The sequence below is a fragment of the Macrobrachium rosenbergii genome, chromosome 5, assembly GCF_040412425.1.
Source record: "Macrobrachium rosenbergii isolate ZJJX-2024 chromosome 5, ASM4041242v1, whole genome shotgun sequence".
NCBI lineage: Eukaryota > Metazoa > Arthropoda > Malacostraca > Decapoda > Palaemonidae > Macrobrachium > Macrobrachium rosenbergii.
The window spans coordinates 4235955-4255628 of record NC_089745.1 but is presented as its reverse complement, the minus strand read 5'-3'; the positions used below and the strand labels follow the sequence as shown (position 1 = coordinate 4255628).

Genomic DNA, 19674 nt, shown 5'->3' with positions numbered 1-19674 from the left:
TTATCAAAATTGGAAAGCAACTAATGAAATTATTATTATTATTATTATTATTATTATTATTATTATTATTATTATTATTATTATTATTATTTTTATTATTATTATTATTATTTATGAAAATCTCATATCACTATGATTTACAAGTATGATGAAGAAATCGACAAAGGTGTAAGTGTAAATAAATATATTAGAAATATATACAAAACGAGAGCTTTTGAGAATCTGCTCCATTCTCCTTCTCAGTCTCTATCTGCAGATTGAGAATGAGAATCGAGTAGGTTCTCGAAAGCTCTCGTTTTGTATATATTTCTAATATATATTTACTCTTACAAAATTGTGGATTTCTTCACCATTGTTATTAGTATTATTATTTATCCTCAAATATTTATCCAAAAGGTTTTTTTTTTTTCTCCATCTTTGTGACCTTACCCGAGCCGATATTTATTTTTAACTTTCTGCTCTAAGTACTCGAACAAACTTTTCAAACCCCTTTTTACCAGTCATTTGCTGTTTCTCTTTCATATCACCAGCTAATACTTTATCAGCAGAAAACATAAGCCACTCTGTACTCCACTCACGACCTCTTTTCTTATCCAGCATATTTGTACTTGGATCTCCTGACCTTTCTCTGACTTCTCTTATCATTCATGCCCTTGCAGGCATAACACAACCCTTTCTTAGGCTCAATTTTACAGTAATTAATCAGCTGAAACATTCTAACACAAGGTTCATTTTCATTGGATTACTCTCTTTTACATGCTCAGTACACTCTACTTGTCATGTCTTTTTTTTTCTGTCTTAACAATGGTATCCTCTAGGTCCATGTGCACCACAGATAGCTTTTTCCCTTTACTCTCAAATTTCTCACGTAACTGTTTTATACTGGACATTGGATCCACACATACACATGCACTTTTCATGTCTAAACCCCCACTGTTCTCCCCATCACTCTTTCTGCTATTTGTCTTACTTTCTAAATCAGAACATCCTTTCAGATGTATTTAATAATTTCGTGCTTTTATAACTTTTTCACCCACCTTTATATTCTTTCACTTTATACAAGAAAACAGTAACATTCATTTCGCTTAAACCCAGTGAACTTTCCCCTCCTCCATACATACCTCACACATCCAGTAGCCACTCAGTCATACAGCTGAATATCATTTTTAGTCTTTAGGCCCCTCAGTTGCTCTCCATCCATCTTCAGCAGCTTATCTTAGCCCCATCCACTCTTGCATCAGTCAGTGTTGCATCATTGGCATACTGAACAATCTTGTTTTCCAGGCCAACGACCATATCACTTGCACACGCTAAAAATAACAGTGGACCAAGAACACCTTTCTCTTGGAACTCCAGACACAATAGGTCTTGGTTTCACCCAAGATCCATCCACAACAACTCGTTGCTGCCCTATCTGTAAGGAAATCTTGAAGTAATCCTAAAACATATACACCCACTCCAAGATTCTGAAGTTTATAAATAAGTGCCTTGTGATTTACTAAAGTGAAAGCAGCACTAAACTCTATTTGAGTCACTCTACACTCAAAACCCTTATCTAGGTTCCCTTGCAAATGGCATGTCAAGTCTAAAAAGAGCATCGCAGGTACCTGCCTGCTTCTTGTATACATATTGACTATCAACTAACAATCCTTTAGATTCCACATACTTATATAGTGGCTTAAAAATAAGTTTTTCAGCAACTTTGGAGGGCACAGGGAGAGTAGAGATTTGCCTGTAGTTACTGGTGTACAGATATGCCACTCTTTGGAACAGGCACTGTATTACTAATTTCCGCTGATCCACAAAGATACTACGTCGACATAAAAATCTATAGAATAGTACTCTTGGGAGACAACACACTAGAAACTTTTTTTTAAAAAACAAAGGGAAGAAGCCATCAGGGTCTTCTCCACCCCAACTATCAAGATATCCAGAATTTTGTACAAATTGTTTTTCTTCATATGGATATATACTGTAGTCAGATAGATAGGTTCTTATGGTCTGGTGGTCAGGATATTCACCTCACCAGTGAAAGATCCCAGGTTTAAACTCTTGGGACAAATTCAGGTAAAATCCTTTGGTACTCAAGTTAACCTCGCCGTGAATGTTTCTCCGTGTAGTTAGTAGACTGTGGTTGGTTGCAGTTGGGGTGGAGAAGGGCATAGGGTAGGCAACCTAATCTCAGAAGATAAGGCTGAAAGGCACATGTTGGAAACATATATAGTGTATATGTATATATAGATGTGTGTGTGTGTGTGTGTGTGTGTGTGTGTGTATGGGTCCTGATGGTCGATTGGTTAGGATGCTGGCCTTACCAACAAGAGAGCTGAGGTTCTATCCCAAAATGAAGTTGGACAACTCCAGCACTTTCCAATTAAAGCCTCTTATTGACATAATAAAGAGGGGAATAACTACAGTACTCGACATTAAGTAGACTATTGTAGGTTGCAGCAGAACAAAGAGAGAGAGAGAGAGAGAGAGAGAGAGAGAGAGAGAGAGAGAGAGAGAGAGAGAGAGAGAGAGAGACAATGATGTATCTGATGGCCCTGAACTGACTTATTCTGCCAATTTCCTCCGACCTTCGATATGTTGACACTGAGTACTGAGTCATGCTTCAGGCCATTTAGTTTTGAATGGTATTCTTTGCTACGGAGAATGTGTAAAGGGTGCAGAAATTCTATAGAATGTCTCTTTCTACTTATTTAACATTTCCATTAATACTCAAGTGAAATTATCCAGAATTTAGGCCACCCCCAAAATACACCACAATAACGTGATTGGTCAGAGAAGTAACAGCAGATACATAAACAATTTTCATGTATTAATAATGTATCCATATCTTAACAAATGATGGTGAAATAAGAGAGGGTATGACAGTCGTCAACTAGTAGTAAACTCCACGTTTAGACTTGCCATCAGAGAATGCCAGTTCAGTTCTGTATTCTGTATTTTCATGGGGTCATTGGTGTTAGATAGGTTCCAGGCTTGATTACCTCTGAACTAGCATTCTAGGGGACATTGGTGTTAGATAGATTCCTGGCTTGATTATCTCTGAACTAGCATCCTAGGGGTCATTGGTGATAGATAGGTTCCTGGCTTGATTACCTCTGAACTAGCATCCTAGGGGTCATTGGTGTTAGATAGGTTCCCGGCTTGATTACCTCTGAACTAGCATGCTAGGGGACATTGGTGTCAGATAGGTTCCTGGCTTGATTATCTCTGAACTAGCATCCTAGGGGTCATTGGTGATAGAGAGGTTCCTGGCTTGATCACCTCTGATCTAGCATCCTAGCCCTAGGTTCACTGTGGAGGTAGGTCTTGCGACTGGTGTAAACTGCTTGTTTTCTTAAAATCATAGTACTGTAGAAGACCTAATATTTTTCCCTAACCTGTTTTTTGTAGGAATATTTGTATTTCAAGAGTTTTTTTTCCAATGCCCATGCATCAGTTTTTGGTGAATATTAAGGATTTTTTTTTATTCATGCTTTTTCATCATGATACCTGTTTTGCCACTGTGTGGCATTTTCAAGCAGACCGATAATGTAGGTATATAATGATAGATAACCAGGATCTCATCTTTTGTCAGTATATAATGATAGATAACCAGGATCTCATCTTTTGTCATCATCATAGATTGGTAAAATTCATCATTTTTCTTTAGATTGCAGTTTCAACAACATGGTTAGTTTATAATTGATGAGTTTGTCGTGTATGTCTTTCTAAGACACTCAAGTGTGTGTGAATGCTGTTTAACATAAGTGCTCACTGCCAACTATATAGGTATCCAGGCATTCTATTCATGCATTCAGGCAATGCCTAGCAATCATTGCTTTTGTAAACAATGTACATATAGCAGTTTTGAACTGTCCTCACTGTTTAGCCAAGACATTGAGATATGGTAAGGTCTTTCGCCAGCTGTACCCTCTTGTGACGTTGAGCACCAAGTTTCTCCTCAGGGCATCTCCTAATTTCCTAGCATTATCAGCTTGCTTTATTGTGAAGATATAGATGACGTGCTGCTCACAAATCTCCTGAGTTTGGTGGTCACAGAAGGTCATGTCTTTAGTGGCAGCATGTACAGTATATATTTGGGTAGTTTGGAAATCCAACTCTAAGGCGGAGACTAAAATACTATACGTCTTGTAAACTATTGTTACATGATCCTCCTTCCTTGAAATCTTAACAGCAGGTGAAAAATGCAGGTTTTTCAAGGAAACAGATCTAAGTTTAAGATACATTTATTGCTGATTTGGAAGCTATAAAAATAGAATTACAAGGAATACTCACAAGTTCAACCCTTCTAATACTGGGACAAACAATATAAAATTGACAGAGATAAAATAAATACATCACAGAACATAAATTTTAAAAATTCTCCTTAAACAGGGTTCATCATTTAAAAACAGTCTGTCAGTAATGTAAGTAGATTTCTGTGCTAGAAAAAATATCGTCTCGAAAGTTTTTTTTTGTTTAATATATACCAGAACCAAATGCACTACACTATTAGTGTATATTACCTTTTAAAAACAGTCTGTCAGTAACTGTAAATAGATTTCTGTGCTAGAAAAAATGTCATCTCAAAAGATTTTTTTTTTAATATATACCAGAACCAAATGCACTACACTATTAGCATATGAGCTCACTATCTCTACGGTCATGATTAAATACAACCTACTGATACAGTGATAATGTAACTAAAGTATTTCACTTCTAAGGAACCTGATACAATTCATACAACCTTAGAAAATAGTGATATGTATCAAGTTGCAAAATTAGGGCATCTCATAAGCAAACTCTTCCAAACATTTCTCAGACCTTTGTTGAGTATCAAGCAATAACCTGAACAGATCAAATTTCATAATACTGTACATGGGGAAAAAAGTTTAAAAAGTCATTCTTAAGACTATCACAGCATTATCACATGCTTTACTTGTGTAGATTCACCTTCAAATGACTAGCTCCCTCTACACATAAATGCTCTACCCTGTATGTCAAAGACATCTGTACCTACATCACACCTTGCCTTTCAGGCTAAAGAAATTGACTTTCTTTAACCCCCCCACCACGTTATTTTCACCAGGGTTACCCCCTCTTCTTTCCTCGCGATGCAAATGATTTCTCAGCTGTGAATCGGTTTATCATGTCGAAAGCCCATTTGGGTTGGTCGTAAGGAACCATATGACCAGCATTGCGAACCATGACTTGCACGAAGTTCGGAACTTCGCGAACGTAGCCAGCCACTTCGTTGTCAACACGCCAGATGTATCGCGGAGAGTTCTGGTAATCCTCAGCATGTGTCCAGTTCAGGGAACTCAAAAAGTTCTCCGTAAGAGTATAGGCTATGATGACATCCAACTGACCGTTGTAAATCATTACTTTGTAATTATCCAGGACCTGTTGGAAAAGAAAAAATGGGATTTTGAATGAGTTACTTAGTATTACGAAAATATAAGATACCTATTTACAACTATATGAATATGCAAACACTATGAAAATGGCGTCCACTTTCTTCCTTTCTTCGTTTGAGCAATACGTAACTTTATTCGGAATACCTTCCAGATAACAGTTCCTTAATCAAAACAGAGCCAGCCATTTTTTAATCTTAATTTTACACATTGTTGTGCTATAACTCCATACATAAATACGTATTGCATCAATTTCTCATGTACTGGTCACATACTCCTTCGAACCCCTTATGCAATTTGCCAATGGCTAAACAAAAACCATTTTATATGAGAATAAACACAAGACATTATGTAGAACCATCTACATACCACTGTAAAACAATTTCATGTCAAACAGAGTTTAGTTTGTATGGTATTCAGAAAAGAGGAATAAATGTTTCGTTACATATGAGTCACCTACCTCCTCAATCCATGGTTTGACACTCTTCATGATGTCCTCTTCGAGGAAAGTCTCTACCTTTTCTCCACTATGGAATGTTAAATTGCCAACGTGAAGTGCTTTACGTACCAGAGGCGTATTGATAAAGGCTGGCCAATAATCCATGTCCTAAAAATACAAGGAAACATGCATTCCTTACAATCAGTAGCACCTTGTGTAAGCAATATCACATTATAAAACTTCCTGTCATTTCCATTTCTCAATGAAACTGCCATTAATTGCTATTTTTACAAAGTAACACAGCAAAATCACCAAACAGTTTAGTCAAGTTTCAGATGTCACTTGTAATACATCATTTACACATAACAAAAGAGTGGAGTAATATGCAGATAATAGCGCATAATTGAAGATGAACAAATCAACATAAATATATACAGTACAAACAAAATTGTAGCCGAGAAAAATAAAGGTTTGTAGCTGAGAAAAATAAATGTTAAGGCTTTTATACATAGCACTGAAAGTAGCATTACATTACATTATTATTATTATTATTATTACATATTATTATTATTGGAGAAGCAAATCCACAGTTATGTACTGTACATATATTTAAAGATAAATTAGTATAGACAGCTGAGAACTTGTCTTGTTTGAAAGGGAACCAACAAGTTCCCAAAAACTATCTATATTGATTTATCTTTAAATATATGTACATATACATAACTGTGGATTTGCTTCTCCATTTTAAGACTCATGCTACTATGAGTATTTTTTAATTATTATTATTATTATTATTATTATTATTATTATTATTATTATTATTATTAAGTAGCTTAACCAAACCACTTAGCTAATGAATTTCACACACACTTTCTCACTTTAGCTTCTGAACAACATCATATATAACACTGCCAGGAATACTGTTCCACAGTTTAGTAAGATACGAAGCAACAGACCTTGGTACTGGGAAATGGAACATTATGATGAGCTGATAAAAGAGGTATAGCAGAGGCACTAATCTAAACATGAAGGCCATGATCCAAAAAAATGAAGTTGGTTCTTTGAGGAATGGAATATAAAATTTGGGCCGAAGGTCAAGCATTGGGACCAATGAGGTCATTCAGTGCTGAAAGGGAAACTGAGAGTAGAAAGGTTTTAAAGGTGTAACACGAAGAAAACCTAGCAGTTGCACTATGAAACAATTGCTAGGAGAGGGTGGAAAGTAAAATGGAAGATATACAATATGAACGAAAGTACAGTAAAAGGAATGAAAGGGGTTGCAGCTAGGGACTGAAGGGACGCTGCAAAGAACCTTAAGTAATGCCTACAGTGCACCAGGTGAGGTACACTGATGGCACTACCAGGGGTTGGTTCTCTTAAAAGTTTGGTTTTCAAATTATTTGATAATTAAAAGAATAGGAAGAGATACAGTTGTCAAAATAAAGCAGAAATCTGCGAGAGACCTTGAAAAAGCTTGGTTGAGAGGGTGGGGAATGTGTTAGAATACAAGACCACTGAAGTCTCAAATGAGTGACTGTCTTCCCCAAAGCAGAGGTGACCAATGCATCACGTGCAATGGTGGTAAGTTGACGTGCCTCTAGTGGGGCTTCACCGTTAGTGTACAAGATGGTTGTAATACTAGAGAACTTTTTTATGAAGAGAATTCATTCTTAGTCCAGCAGATGAAAAAAAATGATAGAAATGACTTTTCCTTTTTTTTTTTTCCTTGAAGCCACAAACTCAAAGCGAAACAGCTAAACGATGCAAAATTAAAAAAACAAGAGATTAATTGCATTATTTTTAACATAAAGTACAACTTGCCTACCTGTGGTTCACCTTGGGCGATATAATTGAAATAATAGGTAAGACCAGTCACATTAGTGAAGTATGATGGATACCCAGTTTTATCTCCATTCAACAAGCTGTCAAATACCTGTAATAAAATTTTTTTACTGATTAACACAATCACCTCCCAAAAACTTGTTACCTATAGTCCAGTAATCTCCAGTCTATTCAATGTTTTGCATGATTGCCTATACAATGTGTAGTATACCAACATCCAATAGGATATTGTCCTTGTGAAATTAAAAAGAAAAAGAGTAAGCAATGCCTCTACTGCTTGCTTGTGGCCTCAAACCTATTTTCAAGATCACATACCATAAGTGATCTAAGGATGACATGACAGTATGAAATTTTTCAAACACATAATTCCATGGTTGCATTTTCAACTGTGTACAGTAAAAACAAGAATTTAAATGGAATTTATATTCAGAATGCACGTAGCTTCCAAGCACCAAATCACAGAATATCTAATTTCATTTCAGGATAAGTTCTACTGCCATCTAAGCTGGCTAAAAATAATTTAACAGTACTGCACACATGTGGTGGGTAGGTACCGAGCAGCACGATTTAATGATGCCACACACAGCAACTACCTACTTCCTTCTTTGCCTTTCTTTACCATTATAATATTCTTGTATCGCTTCATGAAATACAGTAAAGAATTAAATTTTTTAGACAAAGTTATTCCACCACCCTTTATTACATTTTATTACACAATATATCTTAAGTCAGACACTAGAGAAATAACAAAAACTTCTGTTAATCCAACTCTTAACTTAGGTACAAAAAGTACATATCTTTAATTTTTTGTTTTTTACCTCATATAAATATAAGAAAAACATGAATACTGTCAACTGTAATGAATGTGATGCAGTGTTTACCTCAAATGCCTGAATCCACTTTTCTTGCTCAATCAGGCTCACAGCACGGTCGCTCTGATTTTTGAAGTATGCCAGATCAATGCCATCAATCAGTCCAACTTGATAAAGAAAATCGCCATAATCAGTCATGGAAACTGGATCGCACAATCCGTCACCAATAGCCATCCCTGTGGAAGGAAATGGCCCACATTTTAAGGCATCCAACACTGTTAGGCTGTGGAACAGTTTCCCTGAGGATGTCGCGCAATTCGAACTTCAGAAGTTCGTGAAGTTCAAGCAAAGATGCAATGCTTTACTACCCTGATACTATTCTTGTATTTTAATATTTTACTTACATTTAATTCTATTTATTTGTTAATTTATTTTTCTTTTTTTATTAAGTGATCTTTCTGTATTTCCCATTACCTTCTGTTACTTCTTTCTAACGAACACCATATTTTTTTGGGAGCTTGAATTTCAAGTCAATGGCCCCTTTGGTGGGCTCGTTCCATATGAATAGGGTTCATCGTCTGAATAATGATAATAACTGATAACAAAATGTTGCAAAGACAAGCTTTCCACATTAAACTGTCTACAATCTACTATACTGTATTGTAAAAAAAAATTAAAATAAAAATCCAACGTAAAATTATAAAAAAAAAAAAAACCTAAGATTAGATGCACTTGATACTGCTTTTTAGTAAGGAGCAGTAACAAGAGAAGAAATCTGCCATCTAATAAAGTCTGAAAGAGTAAATTTTGTGCACAAATATTCAACCTGAAAAAAGCATGCGAAATAAAAAACATACCTTTAAGATTCACTTTGAAGCTCTGCACTAGGGTTCATCTGGTGGATTGTGTAAGTCAGTGCTGGTACATATTTCTCCTGCAATATCAAAAAGCATTTTATTATCTATAAAGACTACTAAATCTCTGGAAGCATATCTGACTCTTGCTTTATTCAAATGAATAGTCACCAACTGGCATTATTATTAAATAAGACATCCATACCATGTAAATGAGTATATTTAGCTTGATTTCAGGAGTTTTGTATATGTATAACTTAATTCTGGCCACTTACAGCGACTACAATTAACAAAATCCCCTTCAAGTCCAAATAATTACTATGACATTATTTGCTAGTATTCATGTAATATTTTCTTTCTTCAATGGTATCATAATTATTGTTTCTGTACGTACAGTATTTGAAATTTTCTTGGCACAAAATACCTTCGCTTCCACTTCATCTCATGAATCATGACGTTCAACTTGATTGCTACAGAACTATTACAGTACTTTAAATGCAGCATTCAAATACATTTTAAAGTTGATGATGAATAAGTAATGGAAGTTTTAAAACTTACTAAATAAACTTCAACATCATTTTGTGATGAGCACTGTTTAAAAAGTTAGAATGAGACAATAGATCTGATGAGATCATCCTGTTCTTGCCTAAGCAACAAACAGTAAATAAGTGTTGAGATACAAAAACAAATCAGTAAGAGCCATCTAAACATCTCGAATGATGACAATTAATGATCTCATTGCCACTAAAACTACAGATGGTCATTTAGCAATAAGCCTTCAATAGCTGCTTTATGTGATGCACTTCTGCATTGCTACGCTGTGTCCTTTGATCATGAACCTGGAAATCAATGAGCGACAGAATCATCCTGTCTTGCTCGAAATCATTTTGCTGCTTATGAAATCTTGATAAGTGTTCTGTATATGTCTTGCCAATAACAAGAAATGTCTTTACCAGATAATTCTCAAAGTGCAGCTATTTTGATTTATTCATGCTTATGCCAGGTGAGAGATCTTTGTTAGTACTGTACATCCAAATATCACTGGAATTCTTTACTCCAGACATTCCAAAATTTTGCCTCTTGTGAAACAGCATATTTGCATGCTTGTTTGGATCTCAAAAATTAAAAATAAACCTTTTAAATTAATTTCACACAGTTCCTCTGTTTGTATACTAAAAACTCAGTGTTTATTTTGAATAGTAAAAACAGTGTTTATTTTGAATAATAAAAACTCAAGTGTTTATTTTGAATACTAAGAACTCTGTGTTGACTCTGAATACTGAAAACTGTTGATTTTGAATACTAAAAACCTCAGTGTTTATTTTGGATACTAAAAACTCAAGCGTTGATTTTCAAAGTGACTTAGTAGAAAATAAAATGGCACTAAACACACTCGACAGAATACTACATTAGACTAATACTACTACAGGGTCCAAGTTCCAAACACTCACCGGCATATGACTCTCCTGTAACATAAAAGTCGTTCTTCTGTAGTTCCGGGAAAAGAGTCAGGAACTGCACAACTGCTGTATACAAGTCTCGTCCGACATCAGTCTGATTCCTGCATATCCATTATCATCATCAGTAAAACTGAACCCTGGAAGCCAAAACAATTACCTTCATTAATATACACTGAAATCAGTTTTTATCAAAATTACAATAGCAAAGCTTATAATACAGTAGACCACTTCTATCATTCACTAGTTTGATTATTCATAAATAACAATATACAGGCCGCCCCGGTTTATGACGGGGTTCTGCACTTCCAAGGTCAAAACCGAAAATTATCATAATCCCAAAATCGTCAAAAATCCTAAGAAAACCTTATTAATGCTCTGGGTGTATAAAACGATAAAAGCATTTTTACCGCATTTTCCAAAAAAACTCCAAATTTTGATTATTCTGCTGTTTTGGAGTATTTCTTCCGGCCAGATCGGCGCATTTCACCCGCTGTAAACCGGAACATGCATTGTAAAACCAGGAAATAATTTCTGATGAATATACGAAAAGCGTCCTAAGCTCGGAATGTCGTAAGTCGGACCCCGAAACCGGGGACTGCCTGTAAATACCTTTTTTACTTATGCAAATTAATTTTTAAAAAGTGCTGCACACTACTGTATGTGTAGCAACATTTTCTTCTCAATACATGAATTGAGAAGATGACTGAACCAGGGATCTCTTCAACCACAGAAGTATAAGCATATGTCAGCTTGCATATTTTTCTTTAGAACATTTAAAATGTGCTGACTGATTAAAGATTTAGAATACTGTACTTTAATACAAGCACACTGAGATGCTACAAGCAGGTCTCTTGAGTGAATGCAGTTCCTTGTCTCTCTGTACAGCAAATATGTATCAAGTCTACCATATTTGGAGCTTTCATTCGATTATTATTTTTGTAGTCTTTGTATATGTGCTGATACTTGTATTGTGAATACATTTTCATGGTAGACATACCCATTTTTCCCATCAGAATGTGTACTCATTATTAATAATAATAGATCTACCCATATTTTGGGCTTAGAAACAACTAATAGCAAGTCTGAAAAGGATAAAATTGTGGGCCTGGCTGAGATCACATCTACAAATTTGGGTGTTTTTTAAATGCCACATAAACAACTCTCAGCAGCAGCTTTTTCAGATTTATATGGGCCTTCTCTGTGCTTGCAAGAACTATAGTTCTCATATCTGAAGAGGGCCTTCATGCATCCTTCTTCTCAAAAACAGTACTTACTTCCAACTTAAGATACACTCTGATGCATAGTTGCTAATGTGTGTGTTCTGTGTTCTATTTATAGTTTGTTACTTTAAACACGGCTCTCAGGAGTTTCTTGATTGGAAGCTGTTGCCACTCTTTTGTGCCATATAAACATCAGATCATGATAACTGCAAAGTCAGGGTCAAACAGTTTGATCACTCCTCCATACTTCTTACTCAGAGAATTCTGAATTCTCAGGTTTCTTCTGTTTCAAGTTAATCAATGACCATCTTCTTTTAAGGAATAGTCTATAAACAAACCCTTTCTTGTAGCAACGGAGCTTGATTCAAGCAACCACCTAATTTTTATTCTTTTCAAAACACTTTAAAACTATTCAAGGAATAAATTGAAGTACAGTACTGTATTTGTAATTCCTTTTGAAAAAGACCAGCCCCAACATTTGTCTTGAATGTAGAACCTTAAAGCAGAGATCATTAACGCTTACTCAGGTCTTGTAATTAACATATCTTATAAGGTGTTTTGGGTATGGAATGGATTACCCTATGAGGCCAATACATCTCCATATTTCCCATCTTATATAATGTCCTGTCACCATAATTCACGAAACAGGCACTGATGAAATATATACGTGATTTTCTATCATTGAGGGGTAAAACCTGCAATAGGTTTTACGAACAAAACACAATTTAAAAAATATAGATTGAAAAAATATAGATTAAATTAATTAAGAAATATGTTCCGAAAGACAACAGATGCCTAAAAAAACAACTATCTGGCCCTGAACCAAGAAATGCACATTGTTCTGGCCCTGAACCAAGAAATGCACAATCTCTTGGATACAAACACAGACTTGGGAAGGCTTCATATCACCTGGCATTGCAAAATCAAAGAAATTTGTGGCTACCAAGTTCTAACCTGTCCCTGTAGGATTATCAATGTAAATGACATTGTGAGTCTGTGTCCAAGGGAAGTCGCGAGGGACTAAGCGCTGCTTGTTGTCAACGTTGAATGGCCCATGTTCAGCAAACAGTCCAAACAAAGACGAACCTCCAGGCCCTCCCTGAAGCCATACAAGCACTGGGGCAGTGTCTGCTCTTACCTGTACCAAAAAGGACCATAATTATTGTACTCCTATATCTACATCATCTGGAATGTCTGAGTAGATAAACCTTCACAAAATATCCACAAAAAATACAACTCTCCCACAAACAGAACTTACCTTGGCCGCGAAGAACCAAAAGAAAAGGTTGGAATTATATTTTTCATTGACAGTCAATAGGCCTGAAAAACTATGGCCGTGACGATATCCTAAGCCAACCTTGCTAAGAGATCTTGCTTCCTGAGAAAAAAAAAAAAAAGCATGAAATGTCATTATGTCATGATGGATGCAATGCTCAAAACAAAATTCACAAAAGGATTCACTTCTAAAGCAGTATCTAAAGGCAAAAAATATACACTATCTAAGTCCTATTAATATCAGTGAACATAAACTTCAGTATGTGTACTAAATGTATTATTATACATAAATATGCAAAAAAAGCTATTTGAAACCATAATAAAATCTCTTACAAGGCATGTCATTCCTTCTCTGAACAAAGCTGTACCACAACAAAAACTGGAAATTTATTTATCAGTTCTGTCAGTAAATATCAATGTGACAAAATTTCCAAACTTCCATAAACTATTTTAACCTAACTGCATTAGGACGAAAATATATATGCAACTACATACAGCAACTATGCACAGTTCCATGCACTATACATGGTTATTTACATATTGTGTCTACATATAGCTATTGCTATATGATGCAGGAATGGTAACATATATGAAAATTTACGGAACCTATACTTTAAAACCCGGTGCAATACTGTATTAAAAAATAATTTTTTGAATAAAATAAAATTTCAAGTAAAACTGTCGCGATAAGTCAAAACATTTGCAAAGTTTATGCACAAAATTTTCTGAAATCATCTCACCTTTATCTTGCCTGCTTTAATGTATGGGGTCAAAAAGAGTGGATCTCCAACATCATCAGACCATTCCTTGGACAATTCCAGATCCCCATGATTTGGAAACATGCGGAAAGGCCCTCGGCCCTTGGCAAATACAGCAGCCACAAAGGCAGCCAAAATAATAAGGGTTCTCATTATTCTGCCCTTTTTTTTTGAATCTTCACAAGAAACCTGTAGTAAGAAATAACAATAATAATGAGATAAACTTGGAACACTAAAGTTTTAGGCCCTGAATAACAACATAAAATTTGTTAAGCATTTCTTAAGGGCAAAACCTCCCTGAACAGTACGACTAAGATTTGTCATTACATACGTATGGAGTTGGCAAAATGTGACCAAGTGCAGTGCTTGGTCATGGCGTGTCACATCAGTATTTTAAAACAAAAATGATAGACATACTGTATACAGTGCTATATAAATATATTGTAATTTACAAGGCATTTCTTATTACTGATTTTAGTGTAATATAGCATAATAAATCCATAGTTGGCACACAAAACAGTCTGAAATAAGGCATAAATTTAGCGGTGGCCAACCCTTAACATATGCCACTTAATTTTTTGTCTACGATTTTCTCTGAGCTTCCAGTCTAAAGTCTTTCATAGGATTCACTTTATTCTCTAAAAGTTACAACACTGTACCAACAAAGTAACAAGAGTGTTTTGAGAAGAAATGCTTAATAAAGGCCAGTGCAAATCTTCTCTGACCAGAGGTAAAAAAATGTCAAGGAACCATACTTCAAAATATGACAATTATGGGGCAAATTGCTTAATAACAGTTATATACTTTTGCATGTAAATGAGCCACAATTACACATTGCAATATCAGCAGACATTATATTCCTGGCTTATACAGTACAGTAAAAAGATTTACATGTACAGTATAGTATAGTCTTGTACACAGCAGTTTTGAGGCTAAGGAGGTCAACGGTTGTGTTGAATACTGTAATCACTTAGTGTGTTTCTTTGTGTTCCTCAAACGATTCACATGACAACTACTGTTATTTTAAAATATCATGGATGATTTTCCAGCTCTTAAAATAAATTTAACCAAATACAGTAAAGGAAAAAGTGATGTAAAATATATCACCATCCACTGAGAATACCTAATACCAAGCATTCATGACAGGCCTATGAAAAATTTTGTCTTGTGATCATGTCACCATTTTGTGACTGAATAGTCCCAGTGCTTGAGCTGTGATCATGTCACCATTTTGTGACTGAATAGTCCCAGTGCTTGAGCTATGTCCTGAATTCCATATTTTATAACATCAGGCCGACGGTTTCACATTCCTGTACTTTCAGGCTATCACTTCTACTTTAATTGCTGTACGGTACCACGCTAACTGCTGTACTTTCAAACTGCCATTTCTCTTTAAATGACTGCACTGTGATCACTTCAAGCCAAGTTAATCTCATGATAAAGAGCACATTGAATTTCCTCCAACATAAAATAAAATTTTTCAGATATCTCAAGTAAAAGTCCCTGTATGTTCTCTGTGAACAACAGATAAACAGTCTCGCTAAACAACAGACAAACAATCTTGGCTGTAAAACAAATATCCTGTAAATGTTATGATGAAGTTTATTTTTTATCATTTTGATCTGTTTTTGAAATTACATAATATTATAAACATCCTCCGATATTCAGTACACATTATGGTGCTATGTCCAGCTAAAAAGTTATTAAGCTTGGTAAAACATGCATTAGAAATACCTGAAGACCTGTATTAAGTATTTTACTTGGTTCTACTGTCGTCTTCTTAACTTCCATATGCTGCACTTCCTTGCATTGGTATGTGACATCAATATTGTTATGAAAACATATAATAGATTGGGATCTCTTTCAGTGTTTCCTTTCTTATTTTCTTAAACATTAACTTCACTAATTGACTTGTTTAGCACAGCATAATTCACAGGTAGTTTAATTTGTTTTTAACTTTTCAACTTAGTTTTCAACTTGAATCATTATTTTCCAGTATACTGACGACAATCATATCAGTGTGTTATTTAGTATAGCTGGTATTTTCTCATCTCTGTTAGTTTATTTTACCATAATTTTTAATATTCTTTAAATTTTAAACCCCACTGACATATTTGTATGTGAATTTTATTTTATTTCAAGATTTTTGTAAACTTCTGTGATATCTAGAAAGTCACCAGTTGCAAATGTTCAGAGTACCTTGGGCTTGATGTACAGTACTATTCAAGGTATAGCAAATCACAGTACAGTACTACAGTAATGAAAAGCAGAAGTACACTAAGCAACAAAATGACAAAGAAAATTACATACCATATTACAGTACAAAGGCCATACAACTTGATCATTTTTACAAGTACTGTAGTCTGTTCAGTATATGATAACACCAAATGTCTAGATAAAATTAGTTTACTAATTACTCAAAGAAAAGTGAACTTGGCTGCAAACATCTACTGGCAGATCCAGAATTCTTTTATTATTTAGTATTCTACAAAGCGAAATTAAAAATCTTTGCAACTGTGGACAATAAAACTTCAAATTTCCCTAATGAACACATTAATTCTACAACAGAATAACCAGTTTAAAACATCATGTTTGTTACTATACCTTCAAATACTTTGTGATGTACAATACTGCGGTCAGGTTTAAGACCTATTTTTAAGCTTTTAGAATGCCTTAAAATTCATAACCTCTATTTTGAAATACAATTAATTTATGGGATTTCTTAGTACTACAATTCAAGTTCAAACAAACTGCTACTCCAATAATGAAACATTGGTGATCAATATCACAACACCACCAACGTTCTGTGTAGCCCTCTCTCTTGCTTTTTTTTTTCTTTTAAATAATATGTACATTTTTCTTGAGTATTTTGTTTCTGTAGTCTTTTGTGACACAAATAACGGGTACAGTCTTTCTGCGTGGTCTCTGAGCAATACTCTGTATACAGTAATAACAAGAGGTGCTTTGTTTGGGGCAATGGCTGTCATATAACTTTTGATTAGAGATATTACAAGTGCTAGAATTTCTTTGTTAATATCTTGGGAGCTGATAAACTACATACCGTAAATCAACATGTCCATATATCTTTCAAGGTAGACCTACTATTTCAGTAGATTACAGTAGACCTACTATTTCAGTAGATTACAGAGGAAAAATAAAAAAAAAACTGGTCTACAAGTGTTTACTGAAGTACAAAAGAATTATTAATGTGGTTTTCCTTAACACTTAGAAAGGTATTAAAAAATTTGGGCATTTCATCCCACAGTCCCACAAAATAACTCAGTAGTTGTCACAATATAAACATAAACTTACTTTATTTCTGGTAATCTTATTGTATTGTATGAAAATAAGGGTTATGAGTGCTTTTCCTTCACATTTCTTACTACAACCAACTGGAAATATACCATACACAGACTCTAACCAACTGTAAATATACCATACACAGTGCCTTTTACCTAACCTGTCCTAGGAATACTGTAATAATTGAAGCCCTACATAAATATGAAAACTTTTTTTATTTCCCAACTTTCTGTAGAAATGTCAAGGTTTTGGGAAACTTGATCATGGAGTGATATAAAAAATTCAGCAGTCTAGAGCTAATTGCAAACAAAAAAATAAAAGGAAATTCTTTTATAACAACTTTTCTAAAAATATCAACTTGATTTGTGTGAAATACAAAATTCAGTTGCCTTGCGTTAACTGGAAAATATATAAGGGTATACAAAATGTTTTAAAAATCTCAAATTCTGCATCAGGGATAGATGCGGTAGACTTGTTCAAATTTCAAGTTAGCAAAGTGAGTAACTCAAACTACCAGGAGGTCCGTAAGGTGAGAATTACCTAGCCCAAAGCCGAGGTTCATCAGGTAAGAATTATCTAGCCTGAGAAGTATTTAGCCCAAAGCCAAGGTTCATCAGGTAAGAATTATCTAGCCTGAGCCCAAGACCAGGTTCATAAGGTAAGAATTATCTAGCCTGGGAAGTATCAAGCCCAAACCAGAGGTCCGTAAGGTAAGAATTATCTAGCCTGAGAAGTATTGAGCCCAAAACAGAGGTCCGTAAGGTAAGAATTATCTAGCGTGGAAATACCAAGCCTGAAACCAGGTTCATAAGGTAAGAATCATCTAGCCTGGGAAGCACGAGGCCCAAAACAGAGGTCCGTAAGGTAAGAATTATCTAGCCTGGTAAGTACTGAGCCCAAAACAGAGGTCCGTGAGGTAAGAATTATATAGCGTGGGAAGCAAAGGATCCAAAACCAAGGTCCATAAGGTAAGAATTATCAAGCCTGGGAAGTGCCAAGCCCAAAACAGGAGGTCTGTAAGGTAAGAATTATCTAGCCTGGTAAGCACTGAGAGCAAAACAGAGGTCTGTAAGGTAGGAATTATCCAGCCTGAGAAGTATCAAGCCCAAAACCGAGGTCATTACAGTAAGAATTATCCAGGCTGGGAAGTAGCCTACTAACCCCAAAACAGGGGTCTGTAAGGTAAGAATTATCTAGCCTGGTAAGTACCGAGCCCAGTACAGAGGTCTTTGAGGTAAGAACTATTTAAGCCGGGAAGTAGAGAGCCCAAAACATTCCAGATTTGGAATTCAAAAAGTGTATGCTAACTAAAGGCAGCCTAAAATTTATTTTTGAGGGCTATCATTCCTGTCTGGAATTTGCCTCAAAGTCGACTCTGTTGATTATTGTAACTTCAGTGAATATTAATATTTATACATAATACATGCTGATATAGGAATGATCTTGCCTTGCAGTATTTGGGAGAATCTGCAGTAGGTCCTAAGCCTGTTCCCGATACTTACCTAAGTTCCTCCCCAGAGAATAAAAGTCAAGACCTGTTGCCAAGTACCGGTAAGCTAACAATCAACAGCAAGCTATAAATAACGGGATAATTTGGGACCAGTTTCACAAGTAGGCCCAAAAGTATAACGGCGTAATATTACAAGGTTACTGTTGTTTCTTTATATTAATTTCAACACTGATAGGAAATTCCTTGTACGTTTCCGTGTTTTGCATATTAATTTATATATAAACAATTCTTTATAAGTTACTACGGTTTGCGTAGCTTAAAATGGTTGCTAATGTACTTATCTATATTAATTTACACACGAATATGTAATTCCTTATAAATTACAACGGTTGCATAGCGTAAACTTCAACATACCACCAGGACACCTATGATGAGACTGAAGCTTCTGTTCTATCTACCTTCCACAAAACATCTCCGAAAAACTGACATATATCTCGCTAGTTCTTGCTTTTGTCGCCTTTATTTTTGCCGAACAAAGATGTCACGAGTTCAGGACAGGACCTGAAACAATTGGTTGGAATCCCGTGCCTCTGACGAAGCTCAAAACCTCGACATGTGCTGAAGTCGTTGACATCCGGTTGAAACGAGTCAGCTGATTCTTAATGTTTTTGTTATTGTTGTGGTTTGGGATTTTTGGGGGGTGGGCGGGAGTTGGGGGGGGCGTTGGGAGGAGTATCTGTTTAAATCAAGCCGTGCATGCATAAGAATGATATCTCGAATTTATTTTTATAATTAGTACTATTGTTTATGCTTGGTATGCATGGCGTGATCTATTATTAGGTCGAGGACAAAAGCAGGA

At 35.3% G+C, this 19674-nt stretch overlaps 2 protein-coding genes across 2 annotated transcripts in view; one reads left to right on the top strand and one right to left on the bottom strand.

Annotated features, from left to right (window-relative positions):
- Positions 1–19674, top strand: part of LOC136838453 (uncharacterized) — a 268311-nt gene that overhangs the window by 236134 nt on the left and 12503 nt on the right. The window lies entirely within an intron of this gene.
- On the bottom strand, positions 4223–19440 carry LOC136838451 (probable serine carboxypeptidase CPVL). The gene is given in 12 exon segments (XM_067103382.1): positions 4223–5394; positions 5866–6012; positions 7670–7777; positions 8568–8734; positions 9356–9371; positions 9373–9430; positions 10803–10917; positions 10920–10949; positions 12987–13170; positions 13291–13410; positions 14048–14254; positions 19230–19440. Coding segments are annotated over 11 exon segments (1428 nt in total). The 5' UTR covers positions 14219–14254; positions 19230–19440; the 3' UTR covers positions 4223–5082.